We start from the raw sequence: 11,959 nt of genomic DNA on the forward strand, positions 1-11,959 counted from the left end.
AATGCAGCAAAATTGCGGAGTCTCTATTTTTCTTTATTTTCTTGGGTTTGCATTCATATCGTGTAGTATTGAATGATCCAATGGATGATTTCTATTGGACAATGTCTACATCATTGGTTGCTGGTTGGACCCGTTGACAATGTCTACATCATTGGTTGCTGGTTGGACCCGTTGGATGCACCTTAGATTCCCCCTTCCCCCCCCCCCCCCCCCCCCCCCCCTTTTTTTTTTTCATTTATAAAGCACCTCCTGTCTTTTTCTCAGACCAAGTCTGTTGATCAATCCTGATTTTTCATCAATATATATATATATCCAAAAATAAAAATGATATATTGATCATGGTTGACGCACATACTAAAAAAGGTCAAACAGACTCAATTTCATGCTTTCCATCGTGGATGCTTTGGTTGGCTCTGTTTTCTCTACATAAAAGCAATCAATTCAATCACTGATCCACTCTTCTTTGTTTTCATTCTGATTTCATAGTTGTTGCCATAAGGAGATTAAAGAAAAAGAAAAAAAAAAGATGGGTTGTGATTCGATTGCCCATGTTCTGCTTCTTTTGCTTCTGTTGGAGGCATGCCTCTGCTTGAAGGAGGAGAGCTCTACAACCCAAATTTTGAGCTCAGCCAAGAAAGACAGAGTGGTTAGTCTCAATAAGGAGGAAAATCCATGAAAACCCAAAGCTCAAATTCGAAGAATACAATACCAGTGCTCTTATTCGTGGAGAACTCGACAAACTGGGCATCTCCTGCACGCACCCACTTGCCAAGACTGGCATTGTAGCAGAAATTGGCACTGGGTCTGGCCCAGTTGTGGCTCTTCGAGCTGACATGGATGCTCTCCTTCTGCAGGTACCCACATCAGTTTTGAGTTAGATTGAGAATTTGGTTGGATGGTTTTGTTTTGATTTGCTTTTATGGTTTTTAGGAGCTTGTTGAGTGGGAGCATGAGAGCAAGATTGATGGGAAAATGCATGGGTGCGGACACGATGCCCACACCACTATGCTGCTCGGTGCTGCCAAGTTGCTTAATCAAAGGAAGCATAAACTTAAGGTTGGAGTCTGTAGAATACTTGAAATTTTTTTTTCTCAGATGATTGTTTTTGAACTTGGAAGTGAATGCCTTGATGTTCATGTGTGAATTGAAGGTTGTGAAACCATCTATTGGGCTTTAGCTTAGTGTTTATTTGATTGAATGTTTGTGTGTATAGCCAGCCTCTGAGAACACAACAAAAAATGGCTATTGATTCTATTTTCATCATAAAATGATTCTTCTGTTGTGTTTTGGTAGAGAAGTTATTTCATTGATTCTTTGAGTCTGATGGAATGAAGGAAGCTAAATAGATATTAAAAATGCTTTACTTCAGTGGAACCATATAGTCCATGCCTCTTTCTGGATTAGAACAAAGAGAGGAAAATGGCTCCTCTTGCCCCTGAACTTTTGTTCTTGGTGCCATATATCAATTAAGAGGTGGAAGTAGCAGTTGCATTGCCTTACTCATAGCACAAAATGGATAGTATCTTTGCAGGAAATTGTCATTAGCCCTCTTTCTTTGTTTCTTGGTCTTATTTTGTTCTCTCAGCTTGAAACCCCTATTCTTATGTAATGACAGCATATTCACGGTATGAGAGAATCTCTTCTCTCTCCCTCTCCTTCATTTACCTACTAGTAAGTTCAATGGCAATGCATCAGAAAATTAAACTCTCCTGGGTGCTAAGTGTTACTACAGAAGCTATAGGTTCATTCAAGTTTTGATTGGTTGAGTAATTCACTCTTTCTCTCTAGCTAACTACTTTGATTTATATGCCCATGCAGAATTTTTTTTAAGGTACTTATCTAAATTAATCTGGTATACCACAGATGGAATTTCGTAACTTCCCCTTATTTTGTATTGAAGGGAACTGTGAGACTTCTTTTCCAGCCAGCTGAGGAGGGAGGTTTGGGTGGTCTTGAAATGATCAAGGAAGGTGCTCTTGGTGATGCTGAAGCTATATCTGGAATGCATGTTTCTCATGAAAAACCCACAGGCAGGATCGCGTCTCGTTCAGGGCCTCTCCTGGCTGCAGTGTGCACCTTTGAAGCAAGAATAGAAGGGAAAGGTGGGGATGCTGCAGAACCCCACACTAATGTGGATCCAATACTTGCAGCATCATTATCAATTTTAGCATTGCAACAGCTCATCTCAAGGGAATTAGATCCCCTGGACAGCCAAGTATGTTCCTATTTTATCTGTCTTTTTGGTACCTATAAACATGGCTGGAGACATTTGCTTGAACCCTTTGAAGGAGCCTTAAGGCAAATTTTATTCAAGTCTGAGTGATTTCTAAAACAATCCTTCATGATTATTACTTGCTCATTTGAAAAAATGAGGTCTATGGGAAATGTGAACATGTAGAATATTTTCTGATGTGTCTTAATGCTAATGCTTAGTTTTTCTATGGAAGGTACTGTCTGTTACTTCTGTCAAAGGAGGGACAACACTGAATCTAACTCCATCATATGTTGTGCCTGGAGGAAGCTTAAGGAGTCATACCACGGAAGGCTTGAAACAACTCCAGAAGAGAGTGAAAGAGGTATGCACCAATTCTGAACTTTGTCACTATTGCCTTTCATTTCTCCTCAAAATATTAGAGGTAAAGACTGGTCCTTCATGTCCACAGTCCAAACAATGGTTTGATTGATTTAACGCACCTTCCTTTGGCTTGTCTGTTGAATAGACACTCCCTTGAGTAACTCCTTTTAGTTTATCGGTTTTCTGGTGGTGATTTTGTTTCTCAAACTTACGCCAGTTTCCCTTGTGAACCCCTGAAAATCAGCTGAAAATAAATCATAAATTTACAACTCAATTTTGTATCTTTTTTTTTTCATTTTTTACTTGCCCTCAGTATATCCTAAACCCGAAACCCTAAACCCTATTGGCATGGCTATATTTTGTGTGATGAAGCCATAGAGTTGTAGAAGTAAGCAATGAGGCAAAGCATCCTTCCAGTTCCTGTAGTGCCAGCGAAAGCTTTGATGCCAACAATGTTAGTTCAAGAACACAAAGATAAAACAATCACACATACGGTACACGAGGTTTTAACGTGGTTCGGCCAACCATGCCTACGTCCACGGATGAGAGATAATGATTCCACTATACAATAGAGAATATTACAGAGAACAGAACCAGATACAACTATTGGGTTCCCGAAACATCCCATGTTTCCCCACTCCTTGTATCCATACCTTACTATGAGCCATCTCGCTCCACCGGGTATCTCCCGTTCTTCCTCACATCTCTATCCACCTTGTATAGTCTCTACAGGCCCATCTCCATCTCATAACTTTTTCTCCTCATGACCTAGAATATTTATAGAGATATTTCCAACAACCTTCCTTATTCTATAAGGAAGTCTAATATTACAATAATATATCAACCTAGAAATATTCTATATAATATTCTACGGTACACGAGGTTTTAACGTGGTTCGGCCAACCATGCCTACGTCTACGGATGAGAGATAATGATTCCACTATACAATAGAGAATATTACAGAGGACAGAACCAGATACAACTATTGGGTTCCCGAAACATCCCATGTTTCCCCACTCCTTGTATCCATACCTTACTATGAGCCATCTCGCTCCACCGAGTACCTCCCGTTCTTCCTCACATCTCTATCCACCTTGTATAGTCTCTACAGGCCCATCTCCATCTCATAACTTTTTCTCCTCATGACCTAGAATATTAATAGAGATATTTCCAACAACCTTCCTTATTCTATAAGGAAGTCTAATATTACAATAATATATCAACCTAGAAATATTCTATATAATATTCTTTACAAAAAGGAATCTATACTAATTAAGAATTTGGGACACTTCCTAACAGTTCCCACAATTCTTTGCCTTAGTTTTTCAAGCTGCATACTTAGCTGTTGGTAAATTGTTGCATTTAGAGACTGTTTTTGAGTTTCCCAGGGATTAATCTTTGCCATTATATTCTACTTTTCTCATATTGGATGGATTTCTATTCATTGAAGAAATCAACTAGTAGTTTCTCTCAAAAGAACAAACAATTTAGATGAGTAAGCTGCTAGTTCACATATGAAGCTTGCTGCAGGTTATTGAAGGGCAGGCAGCTGTACACCGATGTAATGCGTATTTTTACAGAACAGAAGAAGATTACCTTCTTCCAGCGGTTGTTAACGACGAGGTCATGCATCAGCATGTGCTGAGGGTTGGGAAACTCCTGCTTGGTCCTGAGAATACCCAGGTAGCTAACAAGGTGATGGCAAGTGAGGACTTTGCCTTCTACCAAGAAGTGATCCCTGGAGTCATGTTTGGCATTGGAGTTAGAAATGAGCAAGTGGGTTCTGTTCATCCCCTCCACTCCTCTCACTTCTTTCTTGATGAGGCTGTCCTTCCAATTGGGGCAGCACTTCACACTGCTATAGATGAGATGTATCTGGATGAGCACCAAAATCCCATTCTATCTTAATATTTTCAGAGGAAACTGGAGAACCCCTGGTTTTGTATATGCAGTAAGTATATGAATGTGTCTAAGAAAATATTGATTTAGATATTTTTTCCTTTTTCATTTAATTGATGTGTGTGCAATGTGGAGGGATCAGAAGAGGCTCTACCCCTTTCAAGTTCGAAAATATGTGGTTGAAGGAGGCAGACTTCAAAGACTTGCTTAAAGGGTGGTGGATGGGGTATGATTTTAGAGGCTCTTATGCCTTCATCCTGCTGTGAAGGTGAAAATGTTGAAACCAGATTTTGAAAATTGGAACAAAGAGGTGTTGGATAATGCTTCAATTAGGAAGGAATTAGCCTTTAATGAAGAGGGTTTTGGGGACTCCAAGGAGAGGGAGGATGCCCTTTTCTTATAAGGGGATTAAAGCAAGTAGGATAGCAAGGGAGGAGTATCATAGGTGGGCTAAAGAAGCCTCATGGCTCATGGAGGTAGAAATCTAAGGAGGGTAATAGAAATAAAAAGTTTTTTCATAAAAAGGCTAATCCTTAATGAAATGATTTTATGACTAGGATTAAAATTAATGAGATTGACTATTTGAGGGGACGAGATAAAGGAAAGGGTGATTATGCCATCTAAGAAAGCAGAGTTGTCTTTTGCATTCCCTCTTTTTAGATGTGTTTTCACACCCACTCGGTGTTTCCTATGTACTTTGGTACGGTGTTTTTTTCTGCTTGCTTATAAAATTTCATTATTTACCGATGAAAAGAAAGGTGTTTGATTGGTTTATGATCTCAAAGTTAGAGACGTATAAAAATCAGGAAGTTAGAAAAGAAATTCGGAAAAGACTGACTCAAGACGATGGATGGGATAAGATGTGTGACACATTAGACAAAAGCCTGATTTAGTTGAGAAATTATGTAAGCTAGCCCTCTAGCATAAATCAAGAGGGGACCCAATTTTCTCTCCTTAGCTTCTCCTCCTTGAGAAATTTAAAACCCTATCCTATCCTTGCTTTCGGTTGCTCCACAGCTAGATGGACCCATATTCTTCAAGACAGGTTCACCACATCAATGCAATAACCAAAACTGAAGTGGGTGTGTCATTGTTTAGTCAGCAGGCTTTAAATCTAGGGTCAGGAGGCAAAGCAGAACCGCCCTTGAGCTGCAATTGGACTCCCAACTCTGGATGGGTACCTAGGGTCAGGACATTTGGAAGCCTCTGTACATATTTTGACAGAAAAAGAAAAAAGGTCTAGCTACAGTATCAAATTGTACTTTTTCGGTAGGATATCGAAATACGCGTTTTTTAGTAGGTATCAAAAAGATATCATCAATCAGATAGTGCTATATATACATAAGTCTCATTGTTTGTATTATGATCTTAATTTGTTTGTACTCTTATTCTCTTGTCTTATTTATTTGTATCTTCATTCAATAACCTACATTTCACCATACACATTTAATGGTCCGGATTTGGAGTTTGATAGGTATCACTGTGATACCTTGGTATTTTCCTAAAAAAGAAAAAAAAAAAGACAGATAGACTGCTACAACAAGGTGTGGACATGGCCACAACCCAAGGACAAGAGAAGACCCACCCCCCATGAGTCCTACGTGTATACACTGCATCCAAGCATCCATAGAATGATGGCTCCCTTTTCCTCTGGCCCCAGCCTTACCTTGTCTCTATATGTATTTTCAAGTAAAAGATTTCATTATAGATCATGAGGGACTCCCATTCTGCTACTACACTACACAAGGCATGTCCTCTCTGTCTTTCTCTCATTGATCATTACAACTAGATTCCATTTCATGTGGCACACCATTCTTGTCTTTCAAAGCTTAAACCTTCCTCTGAACTTGGCCTAAATTCATTCTCTAGTCTTCCGGTAACTGCCCCCCCTCACCCGATGAATCAAAAACTCATGATTGAGGGAAGTGTGCCCCTTTATGAAGATTGATCACTACCTAATGCATTACAAACCAGAAAGATTAGGAATACAACATTCAAATACTTTTTTCCAGGCCAGGAAGATGTGTAAAAATATCCATGCAATGTATGTGAATGAACTGAGAAAGCAACCATGCTTGATGCATGTACAAGAGATCCCCATTTCATGATGTTTCTTGTCCCCCATACAATCCTCTATGTGTTTCTTTCCTCAATGATTCTGTTTTTTCTTTTTTTATTTCTCCTTCAAGGACGGGCTTTGTGCCTTTCCATGATTTTGGAACCGGAAAATATTTAGCAAATCCACTTTGATGCTGCTTCCATGTTCCTATAGTTTTAAATACTCAATAATTCCTAATAGGACAGACCAAAGAAGCATAATTCATTAGGTACTAACAGTGCCTGCAATACTTATTTGCCCAATAATTTTGCCTTTCGCTACAAGTACCCGAATAAGAAGATTTTCAACATGCAAATAGAGAATTTAAATGGTCTCTGAAAGCATAAAGAGCATGGCTAAAAAGTTTCCCTGCTTAAAGAAATACCGAAAGAGCACAACAGAGAATCAAGACACATGACTCATGCAATGTAATTGCAGGGCCTCATCATTGTAATGCTCACTCCTTTCTTCTCTCAACTTTCGGTTTCAACACGTATATGGGAATTTCATAGCTCTTTTCCTTCCCCCTCCACCTCTGTTGTCAAGAATTAGAGACATCAGTCTGTTCTGTTCTACCTAAAATGATCTGATCACTTAATGTTCAATGGAACTGTTCCAAACAAGCTCCTCCTGTGAACTTTTATAGACCAGATAGAGTCAGATCCTTGCCTTTACGCCTAGATTTTTATGCACTTTTTGATTGTAAGAAGAGAAAGGGATTGAATCTCATGGGGGCTTCATTTTTCTTTGAATTGGATACGTTAGGCAAAACCCTTAAAGTAATCTCTCAAGCCAGTGACTGCAAGCCATGTACCTGAATGATAGCCACTTCTATTGGTGGGAATTAGCAGTTGTTCAATCATTAGTTCTAAAAAATTAAGTGTTTTTAGTGATTGGAGATTAACTAAAAGAGTAATGGGTGGTTGAGTATGATTTCTTTTTCCTAATAACTAGACTGAGCAGATGCATCAAGATGCAGCTAACCTCACATCCAATATAGCTCTATGACCCCACTAATCCCTCATCAGTATAATCTTTATTATACAAAAAGGGAGAAGGTTATATTACATGGGGTCAACCAAATTTGAAATTTGCTTTGGGGTTTAACTTCTTTTTGGCTGGACGCTGTGAGAGAGGTTGGTCGGTGATTTCTTAGTGGTTGAGATCTTGGACCAATCTTTTCATGGTTGGTGCTTGTTACTGTCCCATGCTGAGTCATTTCCACGTTTGACACCTAAATTGAGTTGGGTTTCTTCTTCTCTTGGTGTAAGTTTCTCTATCAAACTTTGGAGACAAAAGCCAGAAACCAAAAGGGTGGGGATGAGTTTTCAGATTTTCCTTTGAAGGGCAGTTTTGGTTTCGATTTGATTGAGGGGGAGGAGAAATGTAGCTTGTCAATCTAAATGGTTAAGTAGAGGGTAGGTTGCAGTTTGGTATATGGTAGTGAGAGTTCATATTTAGGGAAACAATATCCCACCCATCTGATGTTGAAGAACAACTAATCACTTGATGAGAAAGAGAGGCCTAACAGAAAAACTTTCCAATTATCGAAAAGAGCAGCAAGGGAAAGCAATTGAAAAAGGGAAAAAAAAGGGTTAAGCTTTGTGATCTAAATGGTAATGCAGCAACCCATGTGATCCCTACTTTCTACTATGCAGATCTTTACACGCAAAACCCTAACCCCTTTAGCATCCCCAAGTTTCATTCACCCCAGCTACTAAGTTACTAAAATACCTTCTTTTCCAACTAAATTGTATAGAAAGGATGTAGCACTAGGCTATTAGTACTAGACATGATAAGGCTACTTTTGGCAATATATTTATAAAAAGAGTTACCCGCCTCCAGCCTAATAAACTCTCACGACTTTAAAACATATTTACATAGTAAAAAGAACTCTACTAAATACAATTACAACCAATGCAAACACAACATCCTTGTTCTATCCCACATGATTACATGACCACTCAGATAGACAAACATTTCTTATGAGATCAAGCAGAAAAAGTGTCACATCGGAGTTTGGGATTGGTTCTGGTATCATTTTATAATGACCCATTTCCTCTAATATGGATGTCGGTCATTAGATTTAATCAGAAAAATTGACCTACTTGGTTTTGGTCATTGAAGATGTGTGGTGTCTCCCACACCAAATCCATTCTAAGTTTACGGACAAACTTGGCTTCTAGATTGCCTAGATACCTCGTCACACATGTCTGCCACTTGACCACATTCTCATGGAACCTTATAAACAAAAATGTAAAATCTACCAGTTGGTGGGTGATGGGAGTGCTTTCCTTCTTAATTATATGTATCATTCTCTCTTGCTTGGCTTCATCAGCCCTCCTCTCTTCTCTCTATAAATCTGCCGACCCTGCCCAGTTGTTATTCCCCCCCTTTCTCTTCTTCTCAGCCTTGGAGATTGAAAACAACTCCAAAAGAAATAGTTAAGTAATAGGTACCCAGAACAGTTAGTGGTGTTGCATGTGCTCTGGAATCAGTGTGGTTGCTTTATATGATAAAAACTGCACAACCCACCACCCATTACAATCCGACTTCTACGTATAAAAGCTGCCTCCTCTCTTTTCTCAGGCCTCTCCCTCATTTTTCACTGAATCCTTCTCAGTTTGAGAGAATAATCAATGGGTGAAGAAGCTAAGGTGAAATGGGGCTTTAGGATTATTTTTCTGTTTCTTGAGTACTTCATTCTTTTCAGTGGATCTTATTTTTTTATGTATGATTCAGTCCTGCATTGATTTCTTTTATTGATAATGTTATCTGGGCAGGAACAAGCTCCAGCTGAAGTTAAACCAGAGGCAGAGGAGAAGAAGGAGGAAAAAGCAGAGGAGAAGAAAGAAGAAAAACCAGAGGAGCAGAAGGAGGAACCTAAGCCACCATTACCATTTGTCTTGTTTGTAGATTTGCATTGTGTGGGATGTGCCAAGAAGATAGAGAGGTCCCTCATGAAAATAAGAGCTCTCTCTCTCTCTCTCTCTCTTTTTCTTCCTGTCCACGTGAATATAGCTCACTCACAGCTCTCTCACAGCTCTCTCATTACCTGATTCTTTGTCATTGTTGTCATCATTTACAGGAGTCAAGGAGGTTATGATTGATATGGCTCAAAACCAGGTGACTATAAAGGGAATAGTTGAACCACAAGCTGTGTGCAATAGGATAATGAAGAAAACCAAGAGAAGAGCTAAAGTCTTATCCCCTCTGCCTGAAGCTGAGGGAGAGCCCATGCCAGAAGTTGTTAGTTCACAGGTTTCATGCAGCAACTACTTTGAAAAATAAAATAAAATAAAATAAAATAAATTCTCCTGCTGATTTGATGGCATTTTCCATTTTCTCCAGGTTAGTGGATTAACAACTGTGGAACTCAATGTGAACATGCACTGTGAGGCCTGTGCTGCCCAACTCAAGAGAAAGATTCTCAAAATGAGAGGTAGGTACTACCTTATATCGGTTACAAATCGCTGTATGCACCGATCAAAAAGGTGTATAAGCAGAAATATTCCATTAGAAAGGATTATTAATTCTAATAGATTCAGGATAGGTTCGGTTATTCCATACTTTTTTGGCTTTTCTATCAGAGTCCCTAGATGACTCTACACGTGTCGTGCCACTGGGATTGTGACTGGCCAACTTCATGGAACAATAATGAAAGGTGGCAATGGAGATTAATAAACTTAATTGGCCAAAGGGTGTTTCCTAATATATGATTAGTGTGTCCTGATTTTCTGAGAAAGGAGAAAGAAAGTAGGCCAGAAGGGAATTTCTTGAAGTTCTAAGAAACTGAGCTGGGATGTAACTGTACCATCCTATTGCTGATTGTATGATGATTCAGTGCTTGATATATGATGTTTGTGGAAATCAATATAGGAGTACAGACTGCGGAGACGGAGCTGAGTACCAGTAAAGTCACAGTTACTGGCACCATGGATGCAGACAGGCTTGTTGATTATGTATACAGACGCACCAAAAAGCAAGCACGTATTGTTCCACAGCCTGAACCCGAGAAGCAGGAGGAAAACAAAGAGGGTGAGAAGCCAGCTGAAGAAGCAAAGCCTGAAGAAAAGAAAGAGGAAAATGCAGAGAAAGCAGAGGAGGGCAAACCACCAGAAGAAGCAAAGAAAGGTGAGGAAGGCAATGGTGGTGAAAATAATGAGAGCAAAGAAGAGAAGGGTGGTGAAAACAAGGAAGAGGGTAAAGTTGGAGAGATCCCCATGGATGATGAAACAATGAAGAGGATGATGTACTACTATCAACCGCTCTATGTCATTGAGCGAATGCCACCTCCCCAACTCTTCAGTGATGAGAACCCCAATGCCTGTTGCATCTCATAATCAAAATTTTCTTAGTAAATTAAGCTATTATCCTACGATGTAATTTCAATACACTGCCTGGGGATGAGAACTTAGGACTTTGGTGGAGAGTGTCAATGAATGGTATCAGATCCATTTATCATTCTGTATCTTATGTATTATATACTAAATAATCTATACATGATCCATTTATCATGCTGTCCTTTTGGTATAATTCTTTAACAAATATGATGATAAACTCCAAAGAAGAATGTAACACAATGGACACTGAAAGTGGTGTATCAGGTGCCTGCTACATCGCAAAAGTCACAGAGGCATTTGTCATCTTTAATTAATCAAAAGATGGATGATACTTTTCCCATCGACGAACAGATTTCCTCAAAAAAATAAAAGCTCGTGTGGAGCAATAAAGAAAGCTTTAACCCTCTAACACATACCCCAAGAGGCCAAGATAAACTAACAAAACCATGTATGTCATCTAGCACCTTATGTAAGTTGCTGAATTCTTAAAAACTACCATGATCTGCAGGTTCCAGTTTTGTGGATGTCACGTTACAATTGGAAGGATGGGATAATAGAGATGCATAGAGATTCCCTGAGAAATCAGAGACGTGGGATTCACATGGTGAAGCCCCCATGGAGGGACCAGAAGGCAAGGAAGAGCACTATGGGACCCTTTATCAAATGCTGCGTGGCAATGGCGGTGGTGAGGCCATCAAACACCTGTCTATTTGTCTCTTTTATCTGCCATACGCCTAACCGACATACCACGTAATAAAGTTCTTTTAAGGGTTGCATTCTTGAAAAATGATGAAAATAAAACAAATTTGACAATCCCATCTAAAGATAACAACATTATCACACAACTATTCAACAAATTTTCTTCCTTGCCCATTTTTATCACCACCATGTCTGAATTTCTTGGCCCAAAACACTACAACTTAGATGTGAGAAGGAACCCTCTGCAGTCAATTTTATGCCATGTCCCTATTGAAAGGGATGGCCCAAGGGCTGTCCTTTCAGAGGAGCACCACCCCATATTAAATGGCAAATTTCCCACCACGA

General features: G+C 39.4%; 2 protein-coding genes across 2 annotated transcripts; both read left to right on the forward strand.

Moving 5' to 3' along the window:
- Positions 1-398: 398 nt before the first annotated feature.
- On the forward strand, positions 399-4,563 carry LOC117934189 (IAA-amino acid hydrolase ILR1-like 5). Its single transcript, XM_034855829.1, is given in 6 exon segments — positions 399-639; positions 641-854; positions 931-1,056; positions 1,901-2,215; positions 2,448-2,576; positions 4,106-4,563. Coding segments are annotated over 6 exon segments (1,275 nt in total). The 5' UTR covers positions 399-526; the 3' UTR covers positions 4,484-4,563.
- Positions 4,564-8,849: 4,286 nt separating this feature from the next.
- Positions 8,850-11,092, forward strand: LOC117933010 (heavy metal-associated isoprenylated plant protein 9). The gene is made up of 5 exons (XM_034854356.1): positions 8,850-9,229; positions 9,356-9,543; positions 9,659-9,833; positions 9,924-10,014; positions 10,452-11,092. Exons 1-5 carry the CDS (start codon positions 9,212-9,214, stop codon positions 10,913-10,915), a joined length of 936 nt encoding a protein of 311 aa, XP_034710247.1. The 5' UTR covers positions 8,850-9,211; the 3' UTR covers positions 10,916-11,092.
- The last annotated feature ends 867 nt before the right edge of the window (positions 11,093-11,959 follow it).

Source organism: Vitis riparia, chromosome 16, assembly GCF_004353265.1.
Source record: "Vitis riparia cultivar Riparia Gloire de Montpellier isolate 1030 chromosome 16, EGFV_Vit.rip_1.0, whole genome shotgun sequence".
In the NCBI taxonomy this organism is placed as follows: Eukaryota; Viridiplantae; Streptophyta; class Magnoliopsida; order Vitales; family Vitaceae; genus Vitis; species Vitis riparia.

Coding starts and splice junctions, on each gene's coding strand:
- LOC117933010 (XM_034854356.1), top strand. Junction 9,834..9,923: donor CAGAAGTTGTTAGTTCACAG/GTTTCATGCAGC, acceptor CATTTTCTCCAG/GTTAGTGGATTAACAACTGT. Junction 10,015..10,451: donor AAAGATTCTCAAAATGAGAG/GTAGGTACTACC, acceptor AAATCAATATAG/GAGTACAGACTGCGGAGACG.